This window comes from Carlito syrichta, unplaced genomic scaffold (assembly GCF_000164805.1).
Source record: "Carlito syrichta isolate Samal-C Ts95f unplaced genomic scaffold, Tarsius_syrichta-2.0.1 Scaffold144990, whole genome shotgun sequence".
In the NCBI taxonomy this organism is placed as follows: domain Eukaryota; kingdom Metazoa; phylum Chordata; class Mammalia; order Primates; family Tarsiidae; genus Carlito; species Carlito syrichta.
This window is the reverse complement of record NW_007089086.1, coordinates 264,922-283,317: the sequence shown is the minus strand read 5'-3', so window position 1 is coordinate 283,317 and position 18,396 is coordinate 264,922. Positions and strand designations below refer to the sequence as shown.

The 18,396-nt window shown below is 38.7% G+C and overlaps 1 protein-coding gene across 1 annotated transcript in view; it reads left to right on the top strand.

The window, feature by feature from the left end:
• The first annotated feature begins 3,592 nt into the window (after positions 1 to 3,592).
• The window catches only part of UNC80 (unc-80 homolog, NALCN channel complex subunit), a 118,908-nt gene continuing 104,104 nt past the window's right edge, over positions 3,593 to 18,396 (top strand). The window contains exons 1-2 of the mRNA XM_008050368.2: positions 3,593 to 3,753; positions 10,823 to 10,923. Coding sequence (XP_008048559.2) covers positions 10,870 to 10,923 — 54 coding nt within the window. The 5' untranslated portion in view covers positions 3,593 to 3,753; positions 10,823 to 10,869. The remainder of the gene's footprint in view (positions 3,754 to 10,822; positions 10,924 to 18,396) is intronic.

Genomic DNA, 18,396 nt, shown 5'->3' with positions numbered 1-18,396 from the left:
TGAGAATCACTAAGCTAGAACTTCTTTATACCTGCTATGCTTGTCAATTCATAGAATCAGAATCAAGATTTTGAAGGCATATGATATACTTGTTATAGAGGATGAAGTCCTGTTTAATGTTGCCTTCCTTAGACTATATGGATGCCATTCGGATAATCTCAACTCCAGAACAGAAGTACCATGGGGTGGAATGTCTTCATTCACCTCCACCACACTACCCAGCTGGGAGAGAGCCTTCACCTGATCTTCGGGTGGGAGGCTTACATCTCCATGATCAGACAGCAGGGCCAAGTTCTTTCCCCGAGGATGAATCTCCGCATAATTTTCTTTTTTAAAATTTTTAAAAAATTTTAAATATGTGAGGTACAATTCAGGGTTAGGTATATACAAATGTTCGTCATGCAGGTACCCTTGTTGGTGAGGCACGCCCCCTCCCGCCCAGCAGTTTCCCACTACTGCCAATCCCTTCCTTATAGTATTACGATAGTTGTTCAAAGTCTGCTTATGAGTGAGAACATGTGATACTTAACAGTGATGCATAATTTTCATTTTATCAAGCACGTGCTATATACACTTTAATTCATCTTATCCAATTTTATCAAGTTAATCGGTCATAATTAAACATTTCTCTATCTTAAGACTTTTAGGTTATATATCAAATTTCAAAATTATGCATAATACCATAATGAACCACATTTTTAAAGATATAATTACAGAAGTGAATTTGCCCATTATAACTCCCTTAAAGCTTCTATGTCTTATTGGTGATTGTTTCCTGAAATGTTTTACAAGTTTTTGGTACTGCCAGAAAAGTGCCTGTTTAATATACACTTATCAACATTTTGTGCTATCAGGATTGTAAATAAAGAGACTTACCAATTTACAAATAAAGCAGTCAGCTTTCTTTTTCTTTTAAACATGTGGGTAATAATTCAGGGTTAGGTATACAAATGGTCATTGTACAGGTAAAGTTTGGACCTTACTTTGGTCCCCACTTCACCTGATTTGAGATCAGGTACCTTATTAGTAAGACCAATAGACATGACTAAGGAACATGAAATTAAAACAATAATTCCCAACAAATGCACAGATGAAATCATAATAATTAAGAAAACAGTAAGCAGGTCTCTGTATGTCTACGTTCATTCATTAGGGAAAACAGCATATTGGGTGCTTTTGTGCAGTATTGTGCTGTACCATTTGTGCTAATGGGACTTGACAAATCAGGTTATAAAAATATACTGCTGAATTTCAAATATTCCTAAAATTAGAAAATCAGGAGCAAAACACAATTTATATATACCAAGAGGAAACTGATGAATATTAATCAAGGGTAGAGTATGAACAAGGTGGTGGCAGGAGTGGAGATGGGGATAATACAGAGATGAATATATTGTAGCAGGAGAACCAACACATTAAAAACAATTTTCTAAAGCAAAATATAAGAGTGGCCCTTGAGAAAGCAAGAGCCATGGCTGGCCAAAGATCCGAGGAGCCTTCTTGGAAGAGATCCTATTTGGATGTATCTTTGAAAGATGTGATAGGAATTTGACAAGCAAATAAAAAAAGAAATTGGAAGGGATAACTACTTTTGAGAATCACAATTATTATATCATTACTGCTTGTCCCAACTAAGAAATTTTCCTAATTAAATTTGGCTATCTCAATGAAAAGTAGATTAGGCTATTTTTTTTTTCTAAAAGGGATTACTTTCAGGGAAGCAATTATATTCCTAGAATATCTTTGACAATGTTAAAATAGATTTCATGTAGTTCCTGTATTTTTCTGGATGTGATATAATTTTCTGAGTTAAAGTGTAACTTCTGTTCTTAGACCAAAAGAAAAATAAGAAACAATATGTAGAGTCTAAAATTTCATCTTATTGATGATCAAAGCATAAGATTTTTAATCTTGATGCAAACTGTGTTGTAAAAAATATTTTATTTCATATTTATTTGAATCTTGGGGTCTATTCTGTCATAATTAGAAATATACTATATGAAGATAAAGTTCATATTTTTTCATTTTTCAGGTCCTCCAAAAGTGCTTTATAGATGAATAAATATGATCTTTCGAGTGAGCAAGCCTCTATTCACCGAGTGGGTCAAATTTTCAATTTGAGGTCTTGTAAGCCAGACTTCTCTAAATCATTACATTTCCCCAGGCTTATGTTAGGGTATGGGATCGTTCTTTTTCATGAGCAGATAGTGATGGAACTCTCATACTTAGGTTCTCCTAGAAGGGAATAAGAAATTCTCCCCATGCATGCTACTGTTTTGAGCCTCTGGTTAAGAGGTTTCTTAAGCCTGAACTACCTTTCTCCACTTGTTTGCCAGGCTAACTTGGCTTAGTCCTCAAGACTTAAATATCATATCTATATTCATTTTATATTTCTGCTGTAACAAACTATCACAAATTAGTTGTTTGCAACAGCAAAAACGTATTATAGTTCTGGAGGTCAGGTCACTGGGCTAAAATCAAGGTGCTGGCAAGGCAGCCTTCGTCTCTTGACCTCTAGAATCTGTTTCCTCACCCTTTATTTATCTTCTAGAGACCACCCCCATTTCTTGACGCATAGCCTCTCCCTCCGTAGTCACAGCTTTCTCTGACCACAACTTGGAACGGTTCTCTACTTTTCAGCATTTGTATAATTATATTGGGCCCATTTTGCTAATACAGACTAATCTCCCCATCTTAAGGCCCTTAACCTTAATCACAGCTGCAAATCCCTATTGCCATAGAAGGCAACATATTCACAGGCCCCAGGGATTAGGGCACAGGCTTCTCTGAAGGGCCATGGTTATGATGACTACGGTTCCAAGTCTGACTTCCAGGGCCCTGCTCTGTCTCTCAGTCTAGTCATTTATATCACTTGTTTGCCTTCTCAGTTTCTATCTTGGGATTCTGAGTTCCTTTAGGGGGAGAAAAAAGGCATTTCTTATTTATTCCTCAGTACCTAGCACATTCATATTCAATGCATGATTATTTAAATAAAAGATGGAGTCCAGGCTGGGTTTGGTGGCTCAGCCTGTAATCCTGGCACTTTGGGAGGCCGAGACGAGTGGATTGCCTGAGCCCACAGATTTGAGACCAGCCCAGGCAACTTGGCGAGACCTCGTCTCTACAGTTAAAAAAAGAAGAAATTAGCCAGACATGGTAATTCCAGGTACTCGGAAGGCTGAGGCGGAAGGACCGCCGGAGCCCAGCAGGTCAACGCTGGGGTGACTGTGAGCGTGCCACTGCACTCGAGCCTGGGCGACAGAGTGAGACTCCAACTCAAAAAAAAAAAAAAAAGAGAATCCAAAGATGCAACCAAATTATGGATAAAGAGTTAAAAGCTGAGGAAGCTAGTTCTGGATTTGGAACAAGGTCTTTGAGCAGAAGGGAAAAAAAAACTATAGTTTTTATTAATTTTTAAATTCAAGAATAGCTTTTAACGACCAACAATCCAAAATTGGTCTTAGATAAAGGAATGTGGCTGTTTCAATGCAGCTGTGTGTAATTCAGAATGAAGGGAGGTTTGCCACAAGACCAGTGCAGTGCCGGAGAGATGTCAGCCCTCACATGGATCCCCCCTGGCATTTTAGGACTTGGAGAGCTGCAGACTTCGTCTGGATCCTGAGTTGGACCGGCACAGATATGAGAGGAAGATCAGCTTTGCTGGGGTCCTGGATGAAAATGAAGACTCGAAAGATTCTCTCCACAGCAGCAGCCACACCCTCAAATCAGATGCAGGTGTTGAGGAGAAGAAAGGTATGGAAAAATAAGTATTACCTCACATCTCAGGGTTTCACAGAGGAGATTTAGTCTGGGGTCTAAACTACCAAACTGTGTGCCCATGTTGTTGCCTCCTTATGGTACTAATGGTGTAGGCTCAGTAATGTAGGAAACCACACTAGTTAGAGGTTGTATGCTGTGGTCAGAGAGGCCTGACTTCTAATTCCAGTTTAGCAACTCTCTAAATTCCACTGACTCCAAGATGCCATCTAGTGTAAGACAAACCGGTGTTTTATTTACAAAGAAAAAAGGAAAAACACTCCCAATTCAACTCTTAGGGAATACTTTTTTAAAAAAAAATCACTTAGCTTGTATTTTATCTTTATGGTAAGAAGATTTTCTAACTTAATTAGACATAGATTGTTATTACTATTATGTATCATTTTGTGCAGCCAAAATATGTATCTAAACAAAAGCTGACTAGAGTTTTTCTAAACCATCTTCAATTCAGAGTTCAAATTTCATAATCACTTTGCAACTCAGAGTTGCCAGTGGCTATGTTTTTCTATATGACAGTGTCCTCTATGCCATCAGAATGTTGGGGATACATCATCTCTTAAATGGGTTTATTTTACACAGTAAAGCTATTTTTGCTAGTTACTTATGCCAACTTGCAATTGTATGAAGTTAGCCTACTTTCAATCCCTCTTCAGAAATGTGGCTAAACACATGTGATCTATCCCTGCACACACTCTCCCACCTCCCTGCCACTTGGTTCCCTGGAGTTGAGACCCTGACACCTATTCTGTATATTGCTGGTGCTTTAATGTTCACATGGACACAAGCAGTAAGGTGTCACAACTGCTACTTGGCACTAGTGACAAAGCATCTTTGATTGTATGACAAGTTCCATTTTTAGATATGTTAAAATGTGAAAAAGTTATACATCTTAAAATGGGTGAAATACAGTAACTCACTGGTGGCCTTGCCCAAGTGACTTACCTTCTAAGTTTTATTTTCCATAAAATTGGGTTAATGATGCCTACTCCTTTGTGATGTTGAAACTTTAAATAAGACAATGCAAGTAAAGCAAAAACAGTAGTTGGGGAATAGTGGGTATGCAATAAATATCACTGTCATTTAAAAATATATCATGAGCACGTAGATTAGAACTCCCACAGAAAATCCTAATTATGACCTATGACCTACAAGGTTGCTCTCTAGAGGCTCCTTTAACTGGTCAATTTCAGTGCTTTTCTAATGAATTTCAATTAAAGAATAGCAGCACATTTGTTATGCGTCAATATGTTTTAATGCATTGAGGTATTTTTCTAGTCTCCTATAGACAATGACTCAATATATGTTGAAAAACTTACTGAATGAATGACTTTTAGAAGGAAAAGCCCTATACAGAGAAAACAAGAATTATTTAAAATCTTGTAAGGAATGAATATACACTGGGAAAAGTTTGAATGGTTCAAAATCAAAATGTTGTTACAACATTTTTTAAATGTAAATAATTATTATATCATATTACATTGAATTTGTGGCCAACAGAGGCCATGTTGCAGGAAGGATAAGCCAAGTCTTGAGCAATTTCTGAGTATGAAGCATTATCAAGTCAATATTTTAAAAATTAAAATGAGAACATATTCACAAAATTGGCAAACATTTTTCCAAAAATTCCCAAATATTCCTTAACCCATTTGACAAGTTGATGTCAGTTACTGAAGCCAACATGAAAATGGGGGCTATGGAGACCCTGCTAACTAAAATTATTAATATTTTACTGAAAATATTATGCTGTCTGTTTTTTATAAAACCTAGAAATGTCAGATCCTGAAATAAATAACCTGAGGACAATTCAGTTTCTACTATGGAAAACTACGGTGAAATAATCCTTAGAATGAAAATATCTGCCTAAAATCTCCAAGCAGAGTCTGTCAAAATATTTTACCCGTATTCCAAATACAAGTAAGACCAGTATTCCAAAATATACCAAGACTGGCCTGATTATTCAACAATCATTTACTAGCACTTACTGTTTGCAGAAATTATTACAGATGTCCAGAATACAGCAATGAACAGGAAAATTGTCCCACCTATATCTCAATTTATATTATCTAATAGTTAATACCTAAGAGTTATTTGCATGCTCGTGAAAAACACAAAATGCCAGACTTTCGAGGGGAGACAAGTAGTTTAAAGCAAAACAAATTAGGGTCAAAGTTATGACCCAGAGTGGGGAGGGAGGAATCAGAGAAGGGCCCCATAACAGACGTTGAGGAGAGACCTGCGTGATGTGAAGAAGCCAATCAGGCAAGAATTGATGGAGGAGTCTTCCAAACAGAGGCAATAGTGAGCTCCAGGTTTTGATGCAGGAATGTACTTGGAGCATTTGAAGAAGGGCAAAGAGACCAACATGGTTCATGACCACCACAACAGAACGAGTTAGAGAAAGAGTAGCAGGAGATGGGTCAGGAACTTACACAAAAGACAAATAGGGTCTGGTAGATATGGTTGGAAATTTAATTATATTTTAAGTGTATCAGAGAGTCATTGGTAGATTTGACCAAAAAAGTGATATAATGTGTGTATTTATGATTGATGCGTTTAAAAGATGACTTGAACTATGGGAATGTGGAGGAGGCAGAACAGTTAGGTAGTTGCCTTAGTCCAGGAAAGAGGAGATGGGACTGCCAAAATCCTATGATATTTGGTAGTGTAAGAGCCATTAGGGCTTGCTGATGGATACCATGTGGGATGAAAGGAAAGGGGGAAAAAGATGTTTTATCCAGTTTAGAGAATTTGTTTCACATTCATATTAGTTCTCATTGTTATAAAGGCTAAAATTCAGTGCTGTACAATCTCCACAGATGGTTTTCATGCACAATACCAAATATGAATTCTAACTGCTGTGCCCCTTGAAAATAGCCAATGCCTTAGTTTTGAACACTAATTTTTCAATGCTATAGGATGTTTCCAATGATCTTTGGTGGTAGAGCAGGTCCTCAAAATTAAATGTCTCCAAGATCACATAAATCTGGGATTATTTTCTGCATTTGTAGGCTGAACATAAAATCAGGTGTCATAAAATCCGGTAAGAATGTTAGTGTGTGCCTCTTGTAACAAAATCTGAGAATTAGCTCTCTAAACTTTTTCTCTACTTCCCAATCTACTCAGACATGAAATTGTACTAGTAGCCATTAAAAATGATAATTGTATTCTGTTTCAAACACATTTCAGATAGGGGGTAAAGTCTAAATTAGCCTGAAAATAACCGTGAAAAAATGGGCAAGTTTTGTTCTATGATTAAAATACAGCCTTACAGTTCATAGTTTTTGTGAGATTCCTCTAACCATGCTGCAAGAAATTCCACCCAGATGTGAGATCTTGTTCAAATATGTTCAGCTGAGTGGTGATAATTTTAGTCTTTCTCAATCACAAGAGTAAATCAGAGATTAAACATTAATGTTTTTCAACAGGAAGTCTTCTCGTGTCTCCTGTATATGGCATTAAAGTATATACTTGGCCAGGTGTGGTGTCTTGTGCCTATAATCCCAGCATTTTGGGAGGGCAGGAAGATTGCTTGAGCCCAGGAGTTCAAAACTATCCTAGGTAGCATAGCGAGACCTTGTCTCTTAAAAAAAAAATTAGTGAGGCATGGTGGCACACACCTATAGTCCCCACTACTCAGGCTGCTGAGGCAGAAGCACCACCTGAGTCCATGAAGCTGAGGCTGCGGTGAGTCATAATCATGCCACTGGACTCCAGCCTGGGCATCAGAATGAGACCCCAACTCAAAAAAAAAAAGTACCCATTTAATTAACATTTTAAAGAGTTATTTAAGTCCATTGACAGTCACATATTAACTCTCCTGTGGGTGAGAAACCTAAAACTAAAATGCAAGCTTTCCACTAAAACTTTTAAAAATATTAATAACTGCCTTAAATAATTCCTAAAAAATCTTTTTTATGTCTTAAGAAGGTTAGTTTACAAAACTGGCCCCTTTCTGATAAAGGACTTTAAGTCTTGAAAACTTTCTTTATCCCACCTTTATAAACTCAATGTGGGACAATCCCAGATCTTCAAAAGGAAAAGAAGGTGTGTATGTGATTGTGGGAAACAAGAATCCTTTTGATTTTTTTTAAAAATAGGCTTCAAGTATAAACGTGTTCCTTTTACCCTTTTATTTTCCTTGCTGATGACTGTTTCTTCCAGAACACTAAAGATGAATAATACGTGCTCTTCTTGGTACACATAGACTGTGAGGTTGGCTCAGGGTGTGCAACATTGGGACACACATCTCACCTAACCTTTTGACTGAAAGGAGGATGCTATGAAATCACTAGGTGCATGCAAATGGAACCATTTCACACTCACGCTCACCTCCAGCACCCCAGTGAAAACACTTTGTTTAGCTCCTTTGCTGAGGAGCAGAGCGGAACCCACTGCTGACTATTGGAGAGAGATGCACCTTTTGTTTTTATTTCTTAATGAGGTATTCCAAAAACGAAGAGGTTTACATGACAGCTCACAGAATTCTGTAAGTCCCATGTCAAAACAAAAACAAAAACCAACGGTTTGTGGTTCTACGGAATCAAGGGATCACATGATGGAAATGTATCGAGCAGTCCTACTTGCTGCCGAAAGGGCACACTCATGCTTGTGAACCCTGGGCCAGAAAGACAGCAGGTTACTTCCAGACCCAATGAGCTATGTATCCCAGGAGGAGGCGGAACCATCCCTTCCTGGTGGTCCCCGCTCCTGATTGCCTGACAGATCCTGGAGGCCTGGGGGCTTGGGAGAAGCTCTTCATCTAGAGGGCAGCGCACCCTGGCCAACAGAGCGGAGGCTGACCAGGGACAGGTTGGGGAGAGCTTGGATGTAACACCGGCTGGGGAAAACTAAGGAGGAAAAAGCCCTATTTTATTCTTTTAATACAGTTCCCAGCAGGAAGATCAGGATAGGAGGTTCCCGCCTGCTCCAGATTCAAGGAACCCGCAGTTTCCAGGTGAAGGAGGGGGGTTCCTTGTCCAGCATTCGCCGGTTCGGCAGCTTAAAGAGCAACAAGTTATCACGGCAGGACTCAGAGCCCGAGGCTGAGGAGCTGCAGCTGTCCCAGAGCAGGGGCACTGTCACTGACCTAGGTAACATAGAGGAGCGGGCTGTGCAGGGAGTGGGGGGGTAGGAAGGCAGGACCCGTGTCCTGAAACAGCTGACGTCTGTTTCCTGACATCGCCATAGGTGGAGGGTAGAGCCTCAGGGTAGATGACTCATTGTCTGGAAACCACACTACCCTCTAGAGCAAGGCTGCTCAAACCTCAGCGTGCATAGGGCTCACCTGGGAGTCTTGCGAAAATGCAGATTCTGATTCAGCGGGTCTGGGGTGGGGATCTGAGAGTCTCCGTTTTTAACAAGCTTCCAGGTGATTTAAGGGCCAAACTTTAGAGCAGCGAGAACATAGCTTATATATTAGGGAAATAAAACACTTTAATGACAAGGACAGTTTTTTGAACTCCGGATGTTCCCATTCTTCTGATCAGGAATGTCAAAGTCAATGTAGAAATTGCCTTGGGGACAGCTACCTAAAGATTTTCTATATTTTAACTTATTTAACGGCAAGAACAACCAAAATATCACAGAGGAAGGAAAGATATTTAACGGCAAGAATAACCGAAACATCAGAAAGATTGTCTACAAATGACAATTAGAGATCTTTGTTTTCTCCAACTATTCAGTGAGCAAAATTCTATTTAATCCTTGCCTTCTCTGCAGGGATGCTCTAAAAATAAGTTAGGGGACAATTGTCCAATGTGTTAAACACCTGAGAATGAACTATATACAATCAAAGCTTTAGAACTGTGGATTATCACTGCAGGATCCAAAGAGACGCCAAATCCCAAAATATGTCAGTCTAAAGTAAGGGCCTTGTTTAGCATCTTAATAGACAAGAAAAGTATTAAGTAGGCATGAAGATAGAACTCATCAGCTGCCTAGAATTAACTCTTAGGTAAAAGCTGAAGCACATTCTCTTTGCCATCCAGTCCCTGCATGAGCGGTAAAATAGAAAACTCCTCTTTCTAGGTAGGTAGTTTCAAAAGTTAGCAATAAATGCGTATAAATTATCGATCGAGTCTGCTGAAATAGATGCTAAGTATAGCTAATCAAAGAAAGTTTAAAATAGGAAATACTTCTATACCCTCCTACCCTTGCCTTTGAAAATAGCTAATTTATGCACTACTTAACATTCAGCTTATTTTTAAGGAGACAATTTTTTTGAACCCTATAGCTTCCTTTAAAAAAAAAAAAAGTCAGAAGCTATAACAACAGTATCATCAATTAGTTTGGGAGAAAAACTATTGCAATTCACTATTTGAATTGATCAACTCATACCGACCAGTTAAGTCAGAATAACCAGGCTAAAGATACTGTTTTTGTTCCTTAAAAGATCCATGAAAGCATTTAGATTTGAGGACAAAGCTTTGTGGTGTAGTCTACTAAGTAGTGAAGTCTTGATTAATGTCTCCTTTCTACTTTCCCACTGAAAGAAGCAGAGATACAGGGTTGTTCGAAATTGGACATCATTGCTTCCATGTTCCCTTAATTGTTCCAAGGCACTCACCCATCTTTGGAATAGCCCCGATAGCAAAGCCTAGCGGCTAGAGCAATCAATAGCTTTGACTCAACAGTGGCGGCAGCAGTGAGGCCACTGCAGGGTGGTTGGTGTCCCCACTTAATGACACCTGCAAGGTCTGGTCAGTCTGAAAAGGATTGGGGCACACTCCATCAATTACTGGCTCATCTCAGCAATTCAAGGACTTGACTCTGGTTGTTTTTTTTCTTTTCTTCTCTGCTCCCATCTCTCAAAATGGAAGCCACCATAACAGAGCTCATAAATGTCTTTGAAATTGCCAGTTCAGCTGGTGGTGAAGGAAACTGCTCCTTATTCATATTCCTCCAACCAAGTCAGTACTATGCCCTGTAACCCACTGGGCCATGATAGTCTGCCCTAGGATTCAAAAGCATGGACAACGATACCATTCCAACATGTTTTCTAGGGAGGCCGAACACTGAAACCTGTTTTGGTATTTTTCTTTTAAAGAAGGGAGTCCTTGGAGTGCAAGTGAGCCCAGCATTGAGCCAGAGGGAATGAGTAATGCCGGCACAGAGGAGAATTACCATAGAAACATGTCATGGCTTCACGTAAGTAGGAATCTCAGAGAGAGCCCTGAGATCAATTTCCTTGGGCCTTGGGGAAGATCCAGAAAGGGAGAATGAAAGATTAGACTAAACCATCCATCAGTGTAGCCTTCAGGAGAAAGCTGTATTTTCACTGAATCTCTCAATGCTCTCTAGGTTTGGTATTCTGCTGAATTGTATTCATCTTAAACTTCAACGAAAACCAAGGCTCTTTTGTTATGGCTGGCTTGTGGGTCCCCATAAGTTAGGGAAGATCATGAGATCAGGTTGTTGGCCGAGATAACCTGAGTGACAAAGCCTTGGCATCACCATCAGTTTTATATAGGTTACCGTGAATGCTAAGAGCAAGGTCATGGGGTCGGTCTTGGGTATGTATGAAATCAAATTGTCAACTGGGGCAAGGAGATGGAGAAAGCCGCATCTCAAAGGGCTGTCCAGAGGGCACAGGCAAAAGGGAATCCCAAGGAAACTGTGGGCAGAAGGTGGAGTGCAAGATCCGGGCATGAAGAAAGAAGCAAGAAAAAAGGTAAGGAAGGGTAACCTCAGAGGTACAGTTAGCAGGATATCCTCAGTACCACTCTATACTATGTATGGTATACTTCATAGATAATCACTATCACTCTTCATCCTGATTTCAATCTATTTTCCTGGCAGGGTTAGATAAGAGCTAGCTGGAGCATAATGCCCCTCAGATGCACAATGTTGTACCTTCACGATAAAAGTAATCCCCAGAATTGGCTGATTTTGAGAATCTCTAGAGCAGCTGTTTTTGGAAGTAAACTCTTTAGGAAGTCTAGCCTAGACATTTACAAAAAACGTATACAAAACCTGTGTATTCAGCCCAATCAATTTCTATAAAATAAACACACCTGTGTCATCACTGGCAGGTCAAGAACGATCAACACCTTAGAAACCCATATGGGCCACCTACCAGTCATTACCCTCCCATTATTGCTTATAATATTTTCTTAAGATAATTTTAAATTCTGTAGACTCTGCACTGATGTACATTTATTGTTTTTGATATTGTTAGGTTGTCTTGTCTTTTTTTAAAATCAATTTTGTTAGAAGTTTGCCGATTTTGTTTGGCTTTTCCAAGAACTCAGAACTGGATTTTGGTTTTGTCATTTTTGGAATGTTGGATTTTGGTTTTATTAATTTCTTCTTTTATTACTTCATTCTACTTTCTTTGAGTTTGTTTTTCTTTTCTTAACCTCTTGATGTGAACACTTGGATAACAGATTTGCAACTACTTTACTAATACTTCATTTCAAGTTATTACATAGGCTGGGCACAGTGGCTCAGCCTGTAATCCCAGCACTTTGAGAGGCCGAGGCTAGAGGATTGCCAGAGCCTGTGGGTTCAAGACCAGCCTGGGCAACTTGGTGAGATCTCGTCTCTACAATAAATAAAAAAATAAGCCAGGCACAGTAGTGCGTGCCTGTAGTTCCAGCTCCTTGGAAGGCTAAGGCAGAAGGTTCACCTAAGTCCAGCAGGTCGAGACTGTGATGGCCGTGAGCATGCCACTGCACTCCAACCTGAGTGCAGACTCCAACTCAAAAAAAAAAAAAAAAAAAAAGATAAAGTTACTACATAAATGTTCTCTAGGAACAGCATTAGCTGTCTCACACGAAGTTTGATATTGGCTCATTATCATTCAGTTAAAATAATTTAAAATTTCTATTATAATATATTCATAATTGACCACAGAGATTTTAAAGTCCATAGCTGATAACTTCAGTATATGAATCTATTTTCTTTACTCCTCTTGGTTCTGCTCCTAAAATGCTTAGTCATTTCACTGACTACTAGACATGGTGAATGAAAAATTATAAAGACACAATGGTGAATATGACACATTTGTTAAAATCCATAAAATATAGAAAGTCAAGCGGTAGCCCTAATGCAAGCTATGAACTTTGGCTAATAATGATGTGTCAATGTAGATTCCTTTTTTCTAATAAATGTGCTACTCTGGTTTGAGACGTTGATACTGGGATTGGTTGTCATATGGGGAGACAGGGTGTATATGGCAACTCCATACTTTCTGCTCAGTTCCACGATAAAGCTAAAATGTTTTAAAACTTAAAATTTATTAATTTAAAAACTTACAGTCTCAGATGATGTAATCTCTTTCACTGTATCTTCTGGCAGACAACAAAGAAGCAGATCACCTCAGTCCAATCACAGAAACTAAGCTAACTTGACTTAGACGATTTCTAGTCTATTTTCCCCACCCACCACTCACCTTTTAGTATGAAGACTTCTCTCAGTAAGAGTCTGGGGTGTGTTTTAGGGCCTCTCATTCCTGATGGGTCAGAAATCCCAATTTTTTTTTTTTTTTTGTCGCAATAAAATTGCCAAAATCTCTACTCTGCTTGACTTTTTAGCTCCTCAGTCAGAAAATGCCTAGAAGGGAAAACTGTCACTCAGTGTCAGTCTGCCCTCTCTGAATCTCGTTTTGCTACATGATCTAGGCCATTCAGTGCCTCTCTCTTTTTTTGGTGATTCTGAATTTCAATTTTTACTTTCTAGCCCCCATGAGATTGCCTAAAGCTCTATCTGGCTTCTTGACCACTTATGTCTAGTTAAGAAGTAGCAAATGTCTCAAGAAGAAATGTGACATGTGCTCACATTGTTCTTACTCCAGCGAATATTCTTTCTCTCCACATCAAACCTTTTATGTCCCAACTGCTTCACTATCTTAGGTATTCAAATATAAAAATCATAGCCACTCCCATTTAACATAGTCCTGGAAGTCCTAACCAGAGTGATCAGGCAAGAGAAAGAAATCAAAGGTATCCAAATAGGAAAAGAGATTGTTAAATTGTCTCTCTTTGCCAATCGTATCATTCTATATCTAGAAAACCCTGAATCCCACCAAAAGACTCTGAACCCTGATAAATGACTTCAGTAACGCTTTGGGATATAAAAGCACTGCTCAAAGATCCATTGCATTTTTATACACCCACAGTGTTTAAGATTAGCACCAAATCAAGAACACAATGGCATTAACAATAGCCATATACATACAAAAATAAAATACCTTGGAACACATCTAACCAAAGAGGTGAAAGATCTCTACAGTGAGAACTACGAAACATCTGCTGAAAGAAATAAAAAATGACACAAGCAAATGGCAAAATATTCCATGTTCATGGATTGGAGTAATCAATATTCTTAAAATGTCCATGATGCCCTGATTAATCTACAGATTCAATGCAATTCCCATCAAAACAGCAGCAACTTTTTCACAGCTCTAGAAAAAACAGTACTTAAATTCATATGGAAGCAAAAAAGAGCTCGAATAGTCAAAGCAATTCTTAGCAAAAAAGAACAAAGCTGGAGATATAACCCTGCTGGACTTCAAACTTTACTACATGGCTATAGTAACCAAAATAGCATGGTACTTGTACAAAAAATGGACACATAAACCAATGGAACAGAATAGAAAACTTGGAAATGAAACTGCTGGCCTGCAGCCAAATGATCTTCAGCAAAGTCAACAAAAATAAACATTAGTGGAAAGGGCACCCTATTTAACAAATTGTGCTGGTAAAACTGGCTAACCATATGCAGAAGAATGAAGCTGAATCCTTTTTTTTTTCACCATGTACAAAAATTAACTCAAGATGAATTAATGTCTTAAATGTAAGACATCAAACTATAAAAATACTAGAATAAATCCCAGGAAACACTCTTCTGGACATTGGCCTAAATAATAAATTCATGATCAAATTCTCAAAAGCAAATGCAGCAAAAACTAAAATTGACAAGTGGGACCTAATTAAACTAAACAGCTTCTGCACAGAAAATGAGACAAACATAACTATTGACAGAGTATATAGGCAACCTTCAGAATAGAAAAAAATATATTTTCTAGCTTTGCATCCAACAAAAGCTTAGTATTCAAAATCTGTAAGAAACTGAAATGAATCAACAAGAAAAGAAAACCCATTAAAAAGTGGGCAAAGATCATGAACAGACACGTCTCAAAATTCTCACAATGTTTCAAACGTTTTCATTATTATTTCTTGGTGATCTTTAACCAGTGATCTTTAATGTTATTATTGTAATTTGAGGGAGGCACCATGAAGCACACCCACATAAGACATTATACTTAATTGATAAATGTTATGTATGATCTGACTGCTCCACAGAACAGCTGTTTCTCATCTCTCTCTCTCCTTGGGCCTCCCTATTCCCTGAGACATAACAATATTGAAATTAATTAATAACCCTGCATTGGCTTCTAAGTGTTCAAGCGCAAAGAGGAGTCATTTATCTAGTACTTTAAATCAAAAGCTAGAGATGATTAAGTTTAGTGAGGAAGGTGTGTTGAAAGCCAGGATAGTCTAAAATATAGGCCTCTTGTTAACCAAGTTGTGAATGCAAAGTAAAAGTTCTTGAAGGAAATTAAACGTACTACTCTAGTGAACACACAAATGACTTTTTTAAAAAGCAAAACAACCTTATTGCTGATATGGAGAAAATTTGAGTGGTCTGAATAGTAGATTACCCCAGCCATAACATTCCCTTATGGCAAAAACTAGCCCAGAGCAAGACCCTCTCTTCTATTCTCTGAAGGCCGAGACAGGTAAGGAAGGTATAGAAAAAAAAATGGGAAGCTAGCAGAGGTTGATTCATGAGACTCAAAGAAAGAAGTCATCTCTGTAACATAAAAATGCAAGATGAAGCAGCAGATATTGATGCAGAAGCTGTAGTGAGTTATTCAGAAAATCTAGCTAAGGTCATTGATGAAGGTGGCTACACTAAACAACAGATTTTCAATGTAGAAAAAAACAGCCTTCTGTTGGATGATGCTACCAACTAAGACTCTCATAGCTGAAGAGAAGTCAATGCCTAGCTTCAGAGCTTGAGAGGACAGATTGACTCTCTTGTAATAAAGCTGGTGACTTTAATTTGAAGCTCATTTACTATTCCAAAACTCCTAGGTCCCTTAAGAATTATCCTAAATCTACTCTGCTTGTGCTCTATAAATGGAACAAAAAAATCCTGGATGACAGCACATCTGTTTGCAGCATGGTTTACTGTTAAGCCCACTGTTGAAACCTACTGCTCCATTAAAAAAAAGAATAGAAAAAAGAGAGAGATTCCTTTTAAAAGATTACTGGTCACTGACAATGCACCTGGCCATCCAAGAGCTCTGATGGAAATGTACAAGAAGATAAACGTTGTTTTCATGCCTGCTAACACAAAATCCATCAGGGAGGACCCCAATAAAAAGTTATCCTTTTGTTTTGGATGGCAGGCCCTGTGTAGTACCAACTTCTCCCACTAGGTATATGTTCTAGGAACCCATCAGCATCAGCAAACCAGGTAGACCTGTTGTGAGAGGCTGCATTTATCTTCAATATATATCTTTTGGATATTCTTTCAACGGGTTTGCCCATTTCATGGTGGGTGATTTACAAGTGCACCTGCCCATACTGTGCTGTGTGTTCAGCATCTTTTGCCCAAAAATGGCCTGACTCCCGTGCCCCACCCTATTCACCCAATCTCACCCTGAGTGACTTATTTTTCTTGTTTCTCCAAATGAAAAAAGTCCTTAAAGGGAAACCGATGCGAAAGACATGAAACAAAAAAATAGCAGAAGCACTAAAAGGCATCGGAATTGATAAGTTCAAAAACTGTTTTGAGCAGTGGAAAGTGTCTCAATAGGTGTATTATATCAATGGAGAGTCCTTTGAAGGTGACTGAAATTTAAGCATTTAAAAATAAATACATAATGTTTTGTGAATACATTGCAGTTTGAGGGGAGTTTTGTACAGCCCATGAATCAAGAAGTTATTTCAACTTTCAAGTCTTATTATTTAAGAAATGCATTTTGTAAAGCTAGAGCTGCTATGGATAGTGATTCCTGTAATGGATCTGGGCAAAGTAAACTGAAAACCTTCTGGAAAGGGTTTACCATTCTAGATGCCATGAAGAACATGTGTGATGTAGGAGGTCAACAAATCAACATTAACAGGGGTTTGAAGGAAGTTGGTTGCAACACTCATGGATGACTTTGAGAAGTTAGAGTGCAGTGGAGGAAGTAGCTGCAGATGCGGTGGAAATAGCAAGAGAACTAGCATTAAAAGTGGAGCCTGCAGACGGGACTAAATTATTACAATATCATTATAAAACTTTAACAAGTGAGGAGTTACTTCTTACGAGTGAGCAAAGAAAGTGGTTTCTAGAGATGAAATCTTCCTGGTGAAGACACTGTGAACATTGTTGAAATAACAACAAAAGATTTAGAACATTATATATACTTAGTTGATGAAGCAGCAGCAGGTTTGAGAGAGTTGATCCCAATTTATTTTTTGAGTCAGGGTCATACCCTTTTGCCCAGGCTGAAGTGCAGTGGCATGATTACAGCTCACTGCATCCTCAACCTTCTGGGACCAATGCCTCCTGCTGCAGCATCTCTGGTAGCTCATAGGTACAGAGGGCCAACTCTCTCTCTCTCTCTCTCTCTGTGTGTGTGTGTGTGTGTGTGTGGTATTTTACTTGGCTGTCCTGATTGTTCAACAGTAGCTACAAGCTACTTCATCATGGTTGGAAAGGAAAGGTATTAGTTTTCTCCTGCTGCATGACAAGTGACTGCAGACTTAATGGCTTTAAACAGCACACATTTATTATCCCACAGTTTTTGTAAGTCAGGAATCCTGGCATGGTTTAGCTGGGTCCTCTGTTTCAGGGTCTTTCCAGGCTGCAGTCACAGTCTTTACCAAATCTCAGGTGTTATCTGAAGGCTTGAAAAAGAAAGTATTTGCTTTCAAGCTCACATGGTTGTTGGCAGAATTTCAGTTCTTCAAGGGCTATTGGACTAAGAGCCTTAGTCCTAGCTGGCTGTTAGCCATAGGCCACCCTCATTTCTTACCATTTTGACCTCTTCAACATGACAACTTGTTTCATCAAAGTCAGCAAAAGAGAAAATCTAAGAGAGAAGTCACAGTCTTGTACAACCTAATCACAGAAGTAGCATCCCGTCTCTTTTGCTGTATTTTATTGTTAGAAGCAAGTCCCTAAACTAGCCCAAACTCATTGGGAGGAGGCTTTACAAGGGCATAAATACCAGATGGCATGGATTATTGGGGACCATCGTAGAAATATCCCTAGATAGAATTATATAGTTATAGATTTCTAAGTTACCTCCACTCCTGCCTCCAGAGCCACAATCAGAATTTCCTGAGGCAAAGTCCAATAATATGTTTATTTGGGTGTTTGCTTATTTGTTTTTCTGCTAAGCTTTCTTGGTGTTTCTCTTGATTGACCAGCTTTGAGAACAACCAGGAACACTTTCTATTTCTTACATGTGTCCTGCCTCATGCCAGGATAAAGTGGAATATCAGGTATATGCAGTAAACCTTGAGAGAGCTGGTTTTTCTGCTTGGAAAGCACTTAACGTTTGTTGACAACTTGAGGAGAGTGAGGTATTGTTAGCTGACTCTGACAGGAATGTGGAGT